The following is a 19,889-nucleotide window of genomic DNA, read 5'->3' as shown; positions in this document are numbered from 1 at the left end:
TTAGCAACCGCTGCCATTCAACCGAACACGCGAACTTTGGCAGCGGTCGTCGGGCGAAGCAACCCGGCCTCACTCACGCGACGCGGCGACGACCAAGCCAGACTTGTCGCGCGCACCCGTACGTACTCCCATTGTGCCGCTAGAGAAGACGCGGTGCGCGTGCCGCGCGGGTGCGGGAATCGGTCCACCGGGCGGCGCGCGACCGCGTCTCGTCTCCCCCCACTGGCAGGAGACGCAGAAACCGGGGGATCTCGTGGGCCAGCAAGCAAATTCCGCGACATTTTTTGGGCGTCTCGCGCGCGCGTCTCCGGTTCCGGTCCGGTGGCGTGGTTGACGCGGCCGCGAAATTTTTGGCTCGTCCCGTTGCTTGTGCCGTGCCGTGCGTTTGATTAGGCCAGGTTTCGCGGACGCACGCACGGGCGATCGCGTGACCCCCGACCGTCTCGGCGCCGCGCGTGGGGGAGCCGCGGCAGCAAAAGCTTGGAGCTCCTTTATGAGAACAATAGCAGTAACACGATAGTGCCGTTCCACGGTAGAATTTGAGGTAGCGTTTAGTTGTCGAAAATTTTCGGGAGAGAGGTCACATTAACGCGTACGGGTCATACATTTAAAGTATTAAACATAGTTTAATTATAAAATAAATTTCAGATTTCGCTGGAAAACTATGAGACGAATTTTTTTAGTCTAATTAATCAGTAATTAGCACATGTTGGTTACTGTAGCATTTATGGCTAATCATATACTAATTAGACTCAAAAGATTCATCTTACGATTTCCTCCATAACTATGTAATTAGTTTTAACGTTCATATATATTTAATGCTTTATTTAGGTGTCCAAAGATTCGACGTGATGTTTTAGAGAAAGTTTTTAGTAACTAAACAAGGCCTGAACTATTTTTTTTCCTTGAACTGAATAAAAGGTTTATAGCAAACAAACACGTGAATACGATTTGCCCATGCTTTAAAATGTTTCTGCATCCGCAGCTGCTGTTAACGGGGAGCCGTTGTTTCATGGTTGCATTGGTTCACAATCCCTTTCGTACTAACATTTTTTCTTCTATTTATCAACTTCTAATTTCACTTGCATGCTTCTCAACTGCTGGTGTGTTTTTTTAAAAAAAATAAAAAATAATTTTAAAATCATATTAATATATTTTAAAATTTTATTTAGCTAATATTTTAATTAATTATTCAGTAATCTAACGTTTCGTTTGTCATGTGACTGGAATAAGTTCCCAACTCACTCTCATGACACTCATGACACAATATAAGGATATGTATAACAGTGAGACAATGGTCGTCTATATGCATTCACGTTAGATTAATCATCCTACGTAGCACCATTAACTCATAAAAAACCTGGACGTTGTCTTTTCGTTCGTCTACCACTTGGGCACGTGCTCCCAGTCTGCATGCAGTCCTTTTTTTAAAAAAAACTTCGGTTGCATACAACAAATACAAAGTATAAAAAAATAATGTATTAAATATTATAGAGACAGCTAGGTAGATAAACTATTGTACAATTTATCTGTTTAGCTATCTATATATATCAAATAGTATAGTATTATCTACACTGTTGTATATACCTAAAGCCATGTTCTAGACTACTTATCGGATTGGATACATCTGTTTTTTATGAGCATATTTACTGAAGTGTATTCGTAAAAAAACTTCAAATATATTTTTTAAAATCAAATAAATGTATTTTTCAAACTTAGATGATAAATAATTAATTAATCACATACAAATTATGTTTCTTGTTTTACGTGTCAAAAAGAAAAGCTTCAGTTAGCCGTTGTTTACAACACTGACTTTTTATTAAGACCAGTAATCTTGCACGTGCAAAGCACGTTTCCCACTATGTCATGATAAACATAAATAAATTTATTATTTTTTCTTGACATGTCACACAAAATATATAAAACGGAGTTAATATGTCACATAACTCTCGGATATATATATATATATATGTGGTACCATCAAATATAATATTTTTATATTGTGACAAAAATATATCCACATAGAAAAATAATATAATGTTATAGCATAAACTATTATGCTGCTAACATAAAGAAGGTCAAATCATAACCATTCGGTAACACCATGACTAATACAATGTAACAATTTAATTAAATCTATCATTCAACATTAGCAATATACTTAATGATATCTCGTGCGGCAGTAGGTATGTTGCTTTTACACTCATTCTCTTGACATGCCAATAGATGTATCAATGAATGTCTCCTTAGCTCATAGCCATCCTACACATACTTTTATTTATAAATTAGAATGTTATGTACTATTATAAATAATAAAAGAAAATGTTTTGATGCTAACCTTAAAAGTAGGCAATTGTAGTTTATCATTTCTCCATGCAATATATATGATAACAGAAATGAGCAGTATGTGACTTATTGTCCATTAGAGCCAGCACTCTGGCATAGGAAAAACTTGTGTAGTGATCTACTAGACCAACATTAAACACAGCAACATCAATAAAAAGTCAAAAGTTAATTTGAGCAACAAAAGAAAAATAACTCAAAATACACGTGTGATTGTATGTCACGTGCCAACAATGGCTCCGTTTGGGAGATTGAAAGGTTGAGAGAAATTCATAGCTAAAAGTAGCAATAAGAGTCTTTACTAATGATATTTGGAGAAAGGAGAAGGATAGCTTTATGCAGGGGGAGAGGGGACGGACCGCAGCACCTTGCAGAAGCACACAGCAAAGGCGACAGCAGTGTTTTACTCATAAAAAATGTAAATATCATTTTTACTTGTGTTTTACAAAAATGTAAATGGTAGCGGAGATGTTTTAAGCATATTTCTGGCACCTTTCAACTCTAGTCATAGTAACACGGTTAGTAGAGCAAGGACAAAAGAAAAGGAGTACTTAATAAAATAAGATTTCCATATATATGTATGTTAGCCTCTGCTTGCAATTTTGATGACTTCATTAATAACATGATTAGCTCATATTGGACAGAGTGAAAATAATGAATGAAAATTGATGACCTGCATCTCAAAGCATGCCATTGACACGGCATGAACACACAATTCATCTATTTGGAAAGTTCAAGTCATCATTTGGCATGGTCAGACAACAAAGTGCCGCTGGAATATATTGCTTGGCATGGTCAGACAATGAACTAAAAGATGACCATCATGTCAGGTACATAACACAATAAGATATCAGTAAATAGTTGGACAAGAAACACATCAATAATTCAGAAACAAACTGCAAACTCAGTACCAGAAAATAAAGATTTGCTCCATGTAACAAAGCAACAGTACGACGACGATGAACCGGGCGTATCAGGTACATGTAATCGTCATGACCCTAGAACATGAGCACACTTTCAAGGGCACAGCCCTCGGAGTAAGCCCCAATCTTGGTATTGAACTTTGGATTATGGATTATGGTAGTCTCGGTTCTCCTTGGAGTACTGTACATTTTCAGACGCAGTTTTCAGTTTCAGTCTAAGATAAAAACAAAAGGCTAACTGTTTAAGAATCTACAATCTTTTTTATCTGCCTTGAATAGCTTGCTCGATGTGTTCTTATCTTGAAGTGGACGTTGCATTCGTCGAATGCGCAACCAATAGGGGAGGTGTCACCTGAAATACGGTGCAACACACATACACAAAAAAAAATTAGATTCAGATATGCGGGGGCAGCAGCTGGTGGCATCCATCGGCGGTAGGGCAAAAACGCCATGGGCGCAGCGGCCGTCTGCTTTGTTTCGGGAGCAGGCGGCGGTCGTCGGCGTGGGAGGGCCCAGCGACGGGATAGAAACGGCGTGGGGCAGGAGCAGGCAACATCCGACGGCGTGGGCGTGACCGGCAATGGGCAGGAGCGTAGTGTGCAGCCGGCAGATGGCGTTGGAGTGGGGGCAGGAGCTTGCGCCGGTGGGGAGCGTCGGCGCAGCGGCGGTGGCCGTGGGGCGGTTGGTGGCGAACGGAGGCACGGAGCTATGGGGACGACAGCCTGCATCGACTGGTGGTGTCTGGGAGCACGTAGTGGTGGCTTGCGGCGGGTAATCGGGAGCGTGGGCGACGGAGTCATAGAATAGATGGGGTGAAGGGCGTCGGAGGTGGAGGAGGCGGCTTGAGCGCTGGGCGGTGGCTGCGGCATCCTGCGCCGGGAGGGGACGGCGTCCTGGGTCGGGCGAGAGACGGTGCACTGTGCCGGGCAACGGCGGCGGTGTCGTCCTGCGCCGGGAGGACACGGCGTCTTGGGCCGGGCGGAGGCGGCATCTTGCGTCGGGCGACGGTGGTGGCCTACGCCGGATGGGGGCGGCGTCCTGCCCTAGGGAGAGGCGGCGACGCCCTGCGCCGGGCGGAGGCGGCTTCCTGCGCCTGGCGGCGGTGGCGCTGGGTGGCTTGTGTTTGGCTGCAATGTCGGGAGAGCGTAATTTAGGGACATGTCCTGTGTAGGATTGCAAGAGAAAAGTGTTTCAAAACATTTTTGACCATGGGATATGTGCATCTAACGATGGAAAATGGATCTGCTAAATCCTGTGTATATTTAATGGTGTGGCCATATAAAAATTCAAACTGCTTCTTTTTATATTAGTATAGATATTCTCGAATAATTATGTGTTGTCCTTTGCTTTGGAACTAACAAATCTGATCTTACTATAATACACCACTAGTATGAGTAATAAATATTTTATAGGTGTAAAATTGAAAATAAAATATATAATATTACGATTTTCTATCATATGTCATATATATCATGTTAAAATAGATGAGTTGATAAATATGTCTCACCAAAGTTTTAAATAAAATATTTAATAGACTTATAAAAATACACCGCTAGTATTGAAATGTCCCATAATGGTGCCCTAAAAAGATATTTTAGGGTTGCAGGCATGCGTTCCACAAAACATTCTCACAAAATGCTAAAAGCGAAGATTCTCGAAGAAAACGGAGGAAATGCTGATTCCGAAGCCAAAAAAAAAAATGAATCACGAAAATGCTGATCCACCTCTCGTCGCCATTCAGCCACCAATCAGCGATCAGCCCGGGCGAAATATCGGCACGAACGCGGGCTCTCCTGTCGCGCTCAGAAAACCCAAGAAACGCGGCGTTTTCGCGGCTACAACCACCCATCGCCTCCACACAAATCCAAACCGCGCCGCGGCTCTCTCCCTCTCCTCGTCGCACCCGGCCCGGCGGCGACAGCCAAATAAAACATCTCTCTAGCACACCGGTTCCGGCGCGATGGCTGCCGCCATCGCGCGGATGGCTGCCGCCATCGCGCGGATGGCTGCGGCGGTCGCCTGCCACCTTCCCAGCTCCTCCGCATGCCGCGCGGCGCCACCATTGCCGCCGTCGTCGCGCGTCGGGGGGCTGAGGTGGCGGCGGCGGCGGCGCACGGTGGCGGCGCGGCGGAGGGGGAGGAGGCTCGGCCGCGGCGGCCTCGTCATCGTGGACGAGTTCGGCGGGCAGTACGAGGAGGGTTTCGAAGACGTGCACACGGTACGTACGTGCTGACGTATTCGTGCGTTACGTGTTCTTTAGCTTGCTTGGTGATTAATTAATTAATTTGCTGTAGTAGCAGAGTTAATCAGGTTTAGACTGCATGAGACTCTGAAGATTGTTCTCTCCGTTAATTTTCAGGAAATCGTGAACTACTTCACTTACAAGGCCACAAGCACGGTGCTCCATCAATTGTATGAAATGAACCCGCCAGCGTATACTTGGCTCTACAAGTAAGTCACCCTCTTGAAAGAAAATAGTAAACCATTAACATAAGTGCTATGTTCCATGTCAAAAGAAAACATAAATGTTAAGATCTACTCTCTCTCTCTCTCACCAAAAGTATTTTTTTCTAGTATTTAAACTTCATCTCAAAATATAATAATTGTTATACCTACATTCTATTTTCAACTACTCCCAAACTTTCACCACTACTAAAGTCTCACATGCCTTCTCTTCTCAACCAATAATGATGTTTTTTTTATTTCTACCAACTTTCTTAATGCATGTGTTTAATTCTAAAAAATCTGATATTATGTGACCGAGGGTGTAGGATAGATTAATGCTGTTCCTGATGATGTAAGTTTCAGCTGTATCCTAGTAGTGCCTAAAAACACACTTCTTTTGTCAGCTACGTTGTGGTTAACGACCCAAAAGAGGGTAAACATTTCCTCGTCGCACTCGCAAAGGTACCTTCTTATTTGCATCTTGTTACTAAGTAATGGAGAAAAATATATTCAACATTTTTGCCTATGTTCATTCTTTTAATTTAACTCGTGTTTATCAGGAGAGGCAAGATCTGGCAGAAAGAGTGATGATTACACGGCTTCATTTGTACAGCAAATGGATCAAGGTAATAAAAAGGAATGAGATACTCCAAAGTAATTGAGACAGCTTTGATGCATAAATTATTTAGTTATCTCTGCATCAACGCAGAAATTCGACCATGCAAAAATGTACGAGAAGATCTCGAACGAGAATCTGGAGATAATGCGTCAGAGGCTAATGGAAACCGTAGCGTGGCCAACCGATGACACAAACACCAGCGACACAGCAAAATGAACGATGGCTTAACAGCAACAAGCTTGAAACTTATGTTGAGTACGACAGATCCACTCAATAATGTGCTCTACGAAAAGTTCCTGCAGATTGGATTTTGACCTGAGTTACTCATTTGTGCATATCAGTAACCCTGCATCGATAGAACAGTTGATGTATATTCTCCTAGGCAGCAAGGGGAAAAAGACATTTGATGTATAGTACTACCTTCGTTTCGTAATGTAAAATGTTTTCGTAATGTAAAATGTTTGACTTTTTTTGTTACAACTCTTGACCATTCGTCTTATTTAAAAATTTAGTATAAATATAAAAAATGACAAGTCATGCTTAAAGTTCTTTTGATAATAAAGCAAGTCATAAGCAAAATAAATGATATTTCTATAATTTTTTAAATAAATGATATTTAAATAATTTTTTAAATAAGAATGACACAATAAGCAGTACAACTGCGGTCTGATCTTGTTGAGTACAACTGCGGTCTGATCTTGTTTGTCAACTACAGATTACATGGGCAAGAAATATCTGCTGCTTGTCATCGAACTGATCCCTAAGGACAAGGAAAATGGAAAATCATGGTACTAATATGCCACATGGAATCACACGAAAGACAAAATTACATCATGGGTTAGTTTGGTGGTATACAATATCGATAAGAGCTTTTCCTTTTGGCAGTCCAGGGGGAATACATGTTCCATTTGTTGAAAGGAGCGAGCCTCCTTTTCTGCCGGCAAGGCGGCAACCACCATAATAATCATATTATGGGTGAGGCATCCTTGACTTCATAATTAACCTAGGCCGGCAAAGACGATACAAACCATGCTTTTTATCTTAGCTTATTGAAAAACTCAGTTACTAGTTCAGCATCATACCATTATTGTACGGCTTCAGATAGCTCCCCTACATAAGTTCCAAACTTGAGCTGCTTCTCGTGGTTTACATGTGTCCTTTCAGAGCCTATTGACAGGCCGGCAGTATGATACCCTTTAATAGCACCAAGTGTTGCTGAGGCAACCAAGGAGATTGACCAAGTTGATGGTTATACAGGTTCTCAGGTCTGCAAAAGTAGTCTCTTTTCATTTCCTGCCTTCCATCCTCCCTCCTGCAGTCCTGCTTTCTCTCCAGCCTCCAGGGATCCAACCATGCGATCAAGAACCAAAGCTGCTTGCCTCTTTGCTCTCTACTTCTCCCTCTCCCTGGAAATTGCCCATGTGAGTCCTCTGTCCTTCAAGTTGAACTTCACCGAATCAAATCATAATGGATCAGCCACAGTTCAGTTTCAGGAGGATGCTTTCTACAACAAAGCAGTCAAGCTCACCAAGGATGAGTTGAATGGAAAAATCACTCAGAGTGTAGGCCGAGCAGTCTACACCGATCCAGTGCCTCTCTGGGACAGCACCACTGGTCAGTTAGCCAACTTCACAACCCGCTTCACATTCAAGTTATATGCACCCACGAACGACAGTTCGTACGGTGAAGGACTAGCCTTCTTCCTCTCATCATACCCTTCTGTGGTCCCCAATAGCTCAATAGATGGTTATCTTGGCCTCTTCAACAATAGCAATGATCAGAACAATCCACTCAACCAGATTGTGGCTGTTGAGTTTGACAGCCACAAGAACACATGGGATCCAGATGGCAACCATGTAGGCATCAACATCCACTCAATTGTATCTGTAGCAAATGTGACATGGAAAAGCAGTATCAACGATGGTCGGATAGCCAATGCTTGGGTAACTTACCATGCAAATTCAAAGAACTTGAGTGTTTTCTTGTCATATCAGGACAACCCACAATTCAGTGGTAACTCCAGCCTATCGTATTCGGTTGATCTCAGGGAATATCTCACAGACAAGGTGGCCATCGGATTTTCTGCTTCTACAGGTAAATTTGTAGAGCTGCATCAGATTCTTTACTGGGAATTTGATTCTACAGATGTGCACCTGATGAAGACTGGGAAAACAAAAGCTATATTGGTCATAAGCTTGTCTACCAGCGCTAGTGCTGTTGTTTGCTCTATGGGCTTGGTTTACTTCTTTCTACATTTTAGAACAGTTAGAAGGATTAGGAGGTCAAGAGAGAAGGAAGAAGAGAAGCTAGATTGTGATGAGTCCATTGACAGTGAGTTTGAGAAAGGCAGGGGCCCAAGGAGATTCCGATACAATGAACTCATAGCCGCAACGAACAACTTTGCTGAGGAGAGAAAGCTTGGAGAAGGGGGTTTCGGTGCTGTGTACCAGGGTTTCTTGAAGGATCAAAACATTGAAATTGCCATAAAACGAGTAGCAAAAGGGTCGACGCAGGGGAGGAAGGAGTACATCTCTGAGGTCAAGATCATCAGCAGATTGAGGCATCGGAACCTTGTGCAACTTGTGGGGTGGTGTCATGAGAACGGGGAGTTCTTGTTAGTGTATGAGTTTATGCCAAACAGGAGCTTAGACAAACACCTCTATGACAGTGGAAACCTTTTTGCATGGCCATTGCGATTCAAGATAACCATAGGTGTTGCATCTGCCCTCCTGTATCTCCACGAGGAGTGGGAACAATGTGTTGTACACCGTGATATCAAGCCAAGCAATGTGATGCTTGATTCTGGATTCACTGCTAAGCTTGGGGACTTTGGGCTCGCACGGCTTGTGGACCATGACCGAGGCTTACAAACTACAGTGCTAGCTGGGACAATGGGTTACATGGCTCCGGAGTGTGTTACCTCTGGGAAAGCAAGCAAAGAGTCTGATGTCTACAGCTTTGGTATTCTTGCACTGGAGATTGCCTGTGGACGGAGGCCCGTAGTGCCAAAGGAAGACCATGACAAGATCAGTTTGGTTCAATGGGTTTGGGATCTTTATGGAAGAAATGAGTTACTTAATGCAGTTGATAGAAGGTTTGATGGTGAATTTGACGAGCGTGAAGTTGTTTCCTTGATGGTTGTTGGACTGTGGTGTGCACACCCAGATTATAATCTCCGGCCTTCGATTCACCAGGTCATAAGCGTACTGAAGTTTGAAGCACCATTACCAGACCTTCCACCGAAGATGCCAGTGGCAATGTATTTTGCACCACCAATTTCTCTGTGCAGATTTTCATACTCATCTAATGGGATGCTGAAGGAGCTGGAGAGGCCCAACGGTTACGGAACTACAAGCTCATCCAGTGCAACCAATGATTCTTGTGCACCTCCCTCTGTTCGGTTACCAGAGGTTGGTTACTAGGTTTGCTATGTATTATGATTGATTATGTTTGCAACTTTGCATTTGTGTGGTGCTGACTATTTTTGAGAGGCGCTAAAATTTAACTGCAAAGAGACATGTATTTGACTCTAGCTAGATGCTGCGAACATCATTGATTCAATTACCATTTGTATAGACTGTCTACCTATAGAACATAGCAACAAAATGTATTGGTGTAAACTATTTCAGTATTTCTGTGTATATGCATTCCCTTAGGGTTAATTCTAATGCATTGATTTTGCTCTCTTCCAATATATTGATGCAGAAAGCTTTCTTTGTTCACAAGAAAAAGGTCTAGTTCCTCATTTAGATATGTAAATGATTTTTTACAGTTTTGCTACCATAAGAAAGGAACTTGCTACGAAGTGTATAAATTAATTTGGAAAAAAAAAAGTAGCAAGAGAACATAATACTTGTGTGGCTTCCAGTCCAATTCCATAAAAATAGTACAAAAGAATAAAGAACTTCCAATGAGAAGTAACATACGGTCTCCAGGCATTCCTTCCTTGCATGCAGAGGCATCACGCAATTGATCTATTTACTGGAAACTGTCCATCACCATTTCAAATGCTAATGCTAGTACAAAGACATGCTAGAGTTGTATCCTTGAGGACCATTAACTTAGTCTTGTTCCGTTGTTCGAACTATAAAATTCGGATGGTCCCTTCCCAACCATAAAGTTCTATACTTTTCAGAGTTCATATCAGATAGCTTCTCCTAAATCAACCGAAATCCAAAACTCCGTTCTGACTCCATGAGAATTAACCACAATCCTCGAATAAAACAAAGGATAGCACCCGAGACATCCAGATCCCTATGCAACCAAATACAGCAACTTTGGGCCTCAGTTGCACAATGTATCGCAATTCACAAGAACCATTTTTTTCTCTGTTTAATTATTCGAATACGATCTTTCGCAACAAACAACAACAGCACGAACGCAAGCAAGCAAGCAGCAGGCAGACATTACCTTTAGGCAGCTTCTTCACTTCTTGCCATGCTGCTTCTTCTCGGTAAAGCGGTAGACCACCGGCCCATGGCGCCACCCTTCGAGCGGCGGGTCCTCGTGTACCACCTCGACGTCGAACACCTTCCTCGCCTTGGCGAAGAATTTCTTGTCCGTGCGCTTCCACCTCCTCATGTGCGCCATCACGAACACCACCTCACCCTTGACGAAGAACCGCAGCGTCTCTATCAAGGGGTCAACCAACGCCTCGTAGTAGACCACGTCCGACGCCACGACGAGGTCGAACCGAGAAACGGCCGCGACGGCCTCCATCGCCGCGGCGTCGCCCCACGGGAGCGGGACGACGGAGACGGAGCCGCCGCGGGCGTCCAGGAGGGGCGCGTTGAGGTCGGCGTTGTGGCGGAGGTTGGGGAGCGCCGCGGGGAGATCCGAGAGGACGGCGTGGGCCGGGAGCGCCGCGGCCAGGGAGAGGCCAGCGGCGCCGGTGCCGGAGCCGAGCTCGAGGATACCAAGCGGGCTCCCCGGGGCGGGCGCGGGCGGGAGGAGGTGCGGGGAGGCCGGCAGCACGCGGAGGAGGGTGGTGGCCGACGGCCAGAGCTGGAAGGTGAGGCCGAGAGAGGGGAGGGTGCGGACGGTGACAGGGGACGGAAGGTCGGGGAGGTGGAAGTGGTGGAGCAGCTGCGCGTCCGATTTGGAGGCGGCGGCGGCGGAAGGGAGGAGATTCGGGAGGAGGAGGTGGAGGTCGTCGGATTCAGAGTCCGAAGATATGGCGGCGAAGGTGGATGCGGAGGCGGCGGTGTCCGCGACGACGGGATCGGCGGCAGCCATGGGATGAGCAAAATGACCAGCAGACTGTTCTGCCTGGCTGGGGTTTTAGAACAAAAAAGGTTCAGAGTTTCAGACATCCGAGGTGAAAAGACGGCGTTGCTTTGGTTTGCATTTGCTGGAGAACACGAGCATCCACTTCATTTTGGGCTTGCAAATGAAACGAAAAGATAACCAAGACTTTTTTTTTCCTCCAGCTATTGTAGCCCAAATGGTGGTACTGGCCCATCACAAGATCCGCATTATCTTAAGCCCAGAAACGCACGGCCGCCCGTTACCGTGGTCCGTGTCCCACTGAAATGGCGACCCCGACGACCGATCAAAACCTTCTGCGTGAATCATCTCAAAAGGTACTTTCGCCCTGGAAGATCTGTGGTGAAATTATGATGAAATCATACCTTCTGTAAACAAATTCATCAGATGACTTCATCAGCTTGCCAACCAATGGATTGGTGGTATCCGGTAACCTACTGCCCAGTTCCGCAAGCGAATACCGCCGTATTGCTTCATCTGCTACGCATGACTTGACCAAAATTTATAAGTTATATTATGTTCGCTCTTCTTACAGTTAGAGAAGAAATTAAAGAGGCATACTTCCTCCGTTCCTAAGTAAACAAACCTATTATACTAATGTGTCATATCTTATTACCATGAGTCTGGACAAGGTTTTAGAGTGTATTCAAAATTATTTTACTAGAATATGTTCACTATTAAGTATATTTATTTGAGTACGCGGAGTATATGGTGGTTATTGTTTCACCTTTTGCGGAAAAGTGAAACAATATATTTGCAACCGAATAACTTATAAATAAAAATTTTGTATATGTGTTCTTAGTGATTTAAAAATAAAAAATAAAAAACAAACTACGATAAAAGAAATCTTAAAATCAACTTTAAATATAAAATTTAAAAAATCAAATTTTAAGTTAAGTATAAGCAAGTGAAAAAGATATATCCAAAATCCGTCCAATCCGTCCAGTTGGATCCAGATTGCCGGTGACCTTGACTGGTTACTATTCCAAACAACTGACCTAGTCGTAACTCCAGTAAACATCGATAATTTTTCACCGGCGGCTCCACGGCTAAATTTCTCCGGGTCGGACGTGCGTACGTGGCACCCCAAAAGCTCGACAGCTCCCTCCTTGGATTAAACAAAACGAAACCAACACAAGCTTTCGCCTACGTCACCACCCACGGACGACGACGGACGTGAAGTGAAACATCTTGTCCCGGCACGAGTGCACGACCAAGAACCCTAAAAATACGCACGCCCCCAGCCAATCACGACAATGAACCGTGATATAAATTCACACCGATACGCCGCGTATCTGCAGCAGGCGATAAGCCTGCCTGTCCCCGATTACTAATTTTAATTTAACCTGCTGTCGCGCAACGTGAACGTGTCACTCGCCTTGAAAAATTCTCTGCATTCACCTGACGTAACATGACACTTTAACAGCACTGTTACAGATATCTCTTCCGAAGCACTGACGCGATCGACCGAGAAAAAAATAAGTAAAGTCAAGCCGCGAAACCAAAACCGAACCAATCCACGCACCACCACCCGAACGCGCGTTGATGCATGCGGCCACTTTTGCCACATCTCCTACGTCCGCGCCACGCACGGCACGGTTGCTGCTACTGCTACTGCGTGATCCCGTCAAACGGATGGGCCAGCGAAAGCTACCCCCGCGCGCCCGCGCGGGCCGGGACAACGGGCAAACCAAGCCGTGACCCCTCGCCCGCGCCCGCGAGGCGACGTCTCGTCTCGTCCCCGACGAGACGCACATACGCGCGCGGGCCGGTGCGTTGCAACTGCGGAGGAAGGGGAAGCTTCTCGCGGTGGGGCGCGCGTTTCGCCCCCTGGTGCCGTTCGGAATTTTTTTATAGCGGTACGTGCGGTGCTGACGACGCTGCTGCTGCGGCCGCAGGCGCGCGCGCGGGGTTGCCGGGCGGCCGCTTTCACGGTTACGCTTCGATAAATATTTGTTTTTCTTCTTCTTGTGTCTGCGTGATCCGGTCGATCGATTCGGGTCCCGGGGCTGGCACGTCGTACGTGTTTGTTTACGGGGAGAAGGTGGGTGCGCTCTGCATCTAGGCCGGCCGGCCGGCCGGTCCTACCAAACATCAACCACAGTACGACATGGATCGTAGTATCGTGGACTGAAACAGGACAAAGGCTGCTTGCTACTGCAGGCTCTATCAACGGGGAACTTTTGGTTTTGGGTGCTGGTGCTCTGGGCTGGCTTGTTATTTTCTCTTCGTCCGGTTGTTGTTTCCTCCGAGCGGCTCCACGGTCACTCTCCGTTTTCCGGGTGTGGTAGGGAATCGATGCGGGTCGATGGCATTTGCCGACAGATTGAGGCCCGCCGGGTGTTTTGCACATTGGTGCATGTATGTACGCGGTCTGGACATTTGTCGACCAATCTGGGCATCTAAGCACCGGATTAATACCAGTTAGTGCTCTTGTACAGCACGAAAAATCCACATAGCGAATCATCCACAGTACTGCTACCTCCGTTTTATATTATAAGTTTTTCTAGTGTTGTTTAGATTCATGTATGAATAACATATATAATATATACGTGTCTAGATTAATTAACATTCATATAAATTTAGACAATACTAGAAAGACTTACATTGTGAAATAGAGGGAGTACTAGCTAAGATACATTGTTCACTCGATCGCCCATGTGTTTTTCTTGACATTCGAAGCGCATAATCCATCACATCGCGCAGTAGCATACATGCATCCAAATTACTGGACTCACGCAGACAAACAAAATCATTCCTCCAAAGCACTAGCCGGACTTGAGCATGCATAAGGCTCACACGTGTCAGTTGCCGAATATTCCCCATCCACTGATCAACCGAGCCGGGTTGTGCTGTTCAAGCCGATCGACCCGAGCCGGAGCACGGCACGGCCCGGTCGCGTCTGGGCTCCACACGCACGATCGAGAAAGCGGCGGCCACCGTGCTGCTGCTGCATGCAGCACAAGTAGTCAAGAAATGCATGGCCAGTTTGCTTGCCCATGCCTAATTAACCAACCTCGAGTGAGTGGCATCTTACGTCTAGCTAGATAGCTCAATTGCGTGGCGGTATGGCACGCAGTAGATTCGTTATTGCGCGAGCATTACGTAACTGTCGAAAATGTTTGATAGCAGTATTGGCAGCCAGGAATAGGAATAGGAACCGGCCGGCTGCGTTTTGACATCCTATTAAGGTTGTTTGGTTTACTGTATTTATACGTGGCTATTTTTTTTTAAATAGACTATGCGTATCATAAGTGTGCTTCTTTTCAGTTAAAGTATTGATCTACACATAAATTTAGCATAACTTCCAGTAAATATTTTCCTATAAATACTATGCAAAGGAAATATGTGAGGCAGAAGAGTAGTTCGTGTGTATGATTTGAGGGGTTTGTTTTAGCTAAGTTATACTTAGGGTGTAGTATAGAATATATATACTCCATTCATCTCCATTTACTCATCAGTATTGATCATTACTATTTTAACTTTGACTATTAATAACCTTTGAATGGTTAGTTGATGATTATGTAAGTTGTATACTTGTATATGTGTACGTCACACTTTATTAATATAACATATTTTTTAGCATACGTAATAGTTTTCTAGAAAAACCAAGTGGCCAAAGTTAATAAATAAATAGTAACATAATTATTTGAATATGTATATATATAGTACTGCTGCTATAATGATTTTGCTGAATTTAGGATATGGGAAATTTTAATTGGTTTATATTGTAGGAATTTTCCTTCGTAGACCAATCATCCCAACCAAATATACATGTACTCATACATACTGTGTGAGTCAACCAAACAAAATCTTTGATTGGCTGTGTCTCTCATGCATGCAACCAAACATAATTTTGTGCTAATGAGATTAATCCGATACAATAACTAAATAGTTGCATGTGTACCTTTATTTCTAGGCTAAACCTAGTCTGGATGAGAGATATCGTTAGGGATGAAGCGGTAACCAAATGCACCCTTAGTGATGTAAGGCTGTCCAAAACGGAGAGTTAATCGGTGCACGATGCCAACGTTCTTTTATGATGAAAGATTATCTAATTTGTATAGCTATTTGATAGTGTAAATGAAATTAACTATAATAAACATAAAAAGTTCTACTTTATAAATGTTAGATAATGAGTTTTTATATAGAGACGATAGTAAAAAAACGTATTGTTTAGCGGTTGAAAACCGTGCGTGCGAAAATAAAAAAAAATATTTTGATAATTTGATGTATCAGACACAATCATGTGTGTCACAATACTAGTTATTTTACTAAACGGATGGGAAGGAATACAGAGAGAGGAGATGCATCTTCACACAGACATCTCGATAACGGGGGTACAAGCAAACAGTTGAGAGGGGAGGAACGGAGGAGTGATTAAATATCGTATTATCTTTGGTACAGTCATATTTTAATTTGTTCTTAGTTAATATAGGAGTCTCAATCATTATTATGCTTTAAAATCTGGATTCTTGAGCTTGGAACATTATTAAGCGATTGCTCCCCGGTAGCTGGTATGATTTGTGACTCGAAGAGCATTTTCAAGAGATTATCTAAATTTAATCATCTAGATTACTATTTATATGATCATCTAAAATATATTCTCTCTTCATATCAATTATCAATCTAACACAATATCCATACTCCATCATTCATATATACTCTACTAATATTTTACATTCACCTCATCTCATGTTGTTGGGATATGAAGTGAGAAGAGAAAAACTTTATATTTAGAGTTCCTCTATTTTTAAATGACGTGAGAATTATCTGAAGCAACTTTCTTCTCACATACTATTCTTTTTAGAATGAACGATGGCATAAAGTATCTACTGAAAATGCTATAAGTAATTCAGTAGAATCAGGTGCCCCAAAAAGACCTCACCATACTCGCGAGATATGCCCGTACATATTCAGTCAACCGTTTGACACATGTTTTTTTGGCAAACTTAGGAACTATACGGAAGCTAGGTAGACACGGCACTCAGCCATCTAAAAGTTTGCATGCAAATGAGTCATGCGTGTCGTGTCAATCTCTCGGAACAGATAGCTTTCGCTACGCGGCCAGCAAGCTGGGCCTGAAGTGCTCAAATCTATCGGATTCATGATCTAGTAGTAGGAGTAAAATAGGCACATCCAAAAAACCGAATGGTTTTGTTAGAAAAAAAAAACTGTGAATACTCTACCTAAACCTGTTTATTGGCTCCGGTGCACTGACCACCCTAACGAAAAAGAAATGCAAAACAAACAGAGCCGTATCTCGCATAAAGCATCATCCATTATCATCCTCGCCGTAGAGGGCCAACCGAACGGCGGCAAGTGGCAGAAATTAGCAGCAAGTCAGCAACACTCGCAGCGAAAGTGATCAGCGCACCAACCCAATTTTTATTCTCTTCCGGCCCTATCGTCACTAACTCCCTTGGAAAAGGATGATTAAACAAGTATACGGCCACAGAAAAGATTAGACACTGGAACATGATATTTCTCCTACCGCTTGTTCATGCCTCCGTCTCAGAACGGGGCAATGCAGTTAGGATAGGATTTGGCTGATTTTATGATTATAAAAATCTGGATGTTATCCTAGGTTACTACTATGTCCCATCAAAAAATATTTTTCTAAATAAAATTTAATTTAATTTCTAAATTCTCGACCATCAATTATTTCTAAGATGATTAGTTTGAATACAAGATAAATTATAAACATTAATTCTCTTTGAAAAGTACTACATAGTATCATAAACTTATAGTTTTTATAAATTTATTTTAACATAAAATTAGATCTAAACTTTAAAAAATGACTAATTATTCTTACCATAATATTTATATCGGAGGAACTATATATTTTGAGAGGCAGAGAATAGTTAATAACAGTATATGCTAGTCGCTAGCGACGCATGGGCGATGGAATGGAACGGATGGATGGATGGCTGGGTCGCCGTCACGCCGCGCTCCATGCATGATCACACAATACAATGGCGACGCGAGCGCGGGCGCCCCCCGCGGCCGGCGGCATGACGCTCTCGCGGCATCGCGCGCTCGCGCCCGCCGTCGTTCGCTCGAGTCGCGGTCTCGCGGTGACGTCTCGCGCGCGCCGCCGGCGCCGGGTCACGGCGGCTGTCGGTAAGCGGGCGCGCTGCCCACGTGTCTGGACACCCCCCCGCCCCCGCCCAGGCCTGGCCGACAACCGCGTCGCGTCTGACCTGACCGGTGGCAATGGCGCCCCATGACGTGGTGGGCCCGGCTGTTCCAGTGGGCCAGGGCCTGGAGGCGCTGTGGGCGATGATGGGCCTTGCTTGGGCTATTATCATGGTAGGGTACGGTTAAGGTTGACCATGACCTACCTGCCTGTGCCTGCCGCAACGATCCTCTGCGTACCCACCTTCTGTGAGCAGAGAGAGGAGAGCACTACCAATTCTTTTGTCAAGGAACCTCAGCACTAGCTAAGTTTACTGTGGTTTGGATTTGCTTTATAAAAAGTGTCATTTGTATTTTCCCCCAAAACATTAGTGTACATCCATTTCTAAAGTGAAAGCAAAATTCTAGACTTCTCTCACGGTTGGCAGAGGCACTATGCAGCTTGTGAGGGCTTTTAAAGCTATCCTAAATGGTCAACAGCTTCTAAGAGTTACAGATTATAGAAAATAAACTAAGAAGCCAGAAAAGTTAGGTTTCAAAGCTTTACTAGCTTCTCGAAAGTTAGCTACCAAACAGCTGTTTCTCAGACTCTAAAGCTCTCCCAATCAAGCCCAAAGAGTAGGATTCTATAGGTTTGATTGTTTTTTCATGTAAAAAAGTCAAATCGTATATTTGCAAATGAAAAATAATTTAGAAATAATTTTTCATATACGTGTTATTAACGATATAAAAACGAAGACTAAAAATAATACCGTCATAAAAAAACTCTAAAATTAAATTTAAATTTTAGCTCATAAGTATAAATAAAAGCGAAAAAATAAGGTTGGATGTACATTCAACTTAAATCATGCTCACCAATTTTTGTCGAAAGAGAAACTGACCAGTGCTCGATGGTTGTAATATTGTCTGCTACTACTTGATCATCGAGTCTTCTTTGATCGGATATTACATAGATTGTAGGGAGAAATACGCCACTGTAATTTGGCACCTTTAGATGTTGCACTATTGCCTTTCATACATGGCATCCTTTTCAAAAAAATCTTCAAACTTGACAAATCCTGTTAGCTTTTCTCATAGTCTTGAATCCTGATGGTAACCTCTGCACCCATTCGGAGCATCCATCCTCTGCTGGGGCCAGTCAAATTATAGTCGAATCTGCAACGATCGTTGTAGATATGGTTGTTACAGAGGATCCTTGCCTAGCTCCTACCATCTCTCCATTTGTTTGTTTCCTCTGTTGTATCCACCACTGGGCCCCCTTGCAAAATCTTAAGCACACTGCGAAACTGCGACCGAGTCACCCAGACGGAGTTCGCATTTGGTTCTCGATCGATCGATCGATACGTCGAGTATGTCCTGTCCTCCCGTGATCCTTCTCAATCCATGACGTCTACCCGGGATAATGATATCCTTTTCCTGTCATGGGTGATTGGTTTTTTCATTAAAAATACTTAATAACATATTTATATAAAAATAATTTGTAAATAAATTTTTACTTATATATTATTTGTGATCTAAAAGTTAAGACCGGAAAATAAACTAGTAGAGAAATCTTTAAAATCAAATCTAAATTTATAAGGTCAAAATTTAAATTATGGTTTATAAGCATAATTAAAAGAAAAGGATGAGTGACAGCTCGCAAAACTCACAAATTTCCGGTTATTCCGTAGAGGGAAAGAACGTGTGGTTTTTGTGGCACACGGCCGTGTTTTGGCCGCGTCAAATATCAGCGGCAGGTTGCGAAAAACATTCGTTCTCACTCTCACAGGCTGTAAAGTAGTGGTAATAAAGGTTAGAAGCACAAAGCAAAGCAAAGCAAAGCAAGAGAATTTTGGATATCATCCTTGGTTCTTTTTTTTTTTCCTCCTGGGCTTTGCTGTGTTGACTGATTGCTACGTGCGTGCATGTCATGGCGCGGTCGTTTCTACCGGTCGGGTTCGAGTGAGCTCACGCATGCACGCACCGTGTTCTGCACTCTTCCTTTTGCCCCGTGCGTCCAACGTTGTACAGCCCGAGTACAGCTGGAGATGGTGCGCGCGTGGAAAGGGTAAAACGTACTATACTTTTATTTTTCCAAATATAATTATTTCTAGAATTTAGAATTCAGATATTATACCATAATATAAACATCTATGCAGTAGTTCTCGTGATTTTAA

The 19,889-nt window shown here is 43.5% G+C and overlaps 3 protein-coding genes across 4 annotated transcripts; 2 read left to right on the top strand and 1 right to left on the bottom strand.

The window, feature by feature from the left end:
• The first annotated feature begins 5,112 nt into the window (after window positions 1-5,112).
• Window positions 5,113-6,815, top strand: LOC102700078 (chaperonin-like RbcX protein 2, chloroplastic). The gene is made up of 5 exons (XM_006658649.3): window positions 5,113-5,484; window positions 5,626-5,717; window positions 6,116-6,173; window positions 6,272-6,337; window positions 6,421-6,815. Exons 1-5 carry the CDS (start codon window positions 5,227-5,229, stop codon window positions 6,544-6,546), a joined length of 600 nt encoding a protein of 199 aa, XP_006658712.2. The 5' UTR covers window positions 5,113-5,226; the 3' UTR covers window positions 6,547-6,815.
• An 850-nt stretch (window positions 6,816-7,665) lies between these two features.
• On the top strand, window positions 7,666-9,876 carry LOC102709188 (L-type lectin-domain containing receptor kinase IX.1). The gene has a single exon (XM_006657799.3). The coding sequence runs from the start codon at window positions 7,683-7,685 to the stop codon at window positions 9,750-9,752; it is 2,070 nt and encodes a 689-aa protein (XP_006657862.2). The 5' UTR covers window positions 7,666-7,682; the 3' UTR covers window positions 9,753-9,876.
• LOC102699800 (protein-lysine methyltransferase C42C1.13-like) lies at window positions 7,955-11,599 on the bottom strand. Of its 2 annotated transcripts, none has more exons than XM_040526134.1 (2): window positions 10,741-11,599; window positions 7,955-8,214 (listed from the first exon to the last, which is right to left on the bottom strand). In XM_040526134.1, the coding sequence occupies exon 1, from the start codon at window positions 11,563-11,565 to the stop codon at window positions 10,756-10,758; it is 810 nt and encodes a 269-aa protein (XP_040382068.1). In that variant the 5' UTR covers window positions 11,566-11,599; the 3' UTR covers window positions 7,955-8,214; window positions 10,741-10,755. The 2 variants fall into 2 exon arrangements, with proteins under 2 accessions (XP_040382068.1, XP_040382069.1); XM_040526135.1 differs by lacking the exon at window positions 7,955-8,214 and adding an exon at window positions 9,963-10,584.
• Window positions 11,600-19,889: the final 8,290 nt, after the last annotated feature.

Source organism: Oryza brachyantha, chromosome 7, assembly GCF_000231095.2.
Source record: "Oryza brachyantha chromosome 7, ObraRS2, whole genome shotgun sequence".
Taxonomy (NCBI): domain Eukaryota; kingdom Viridiplantae; phylum Streptophyta; class Magnoliopsida; order Poales; family Poaceae; genus Oryza; species Oryza brachyantha.
Note: the sequence above shows the minus strand (reverse complement) of the source record. Positions and strands in the feature narration are given on the sequence as shown.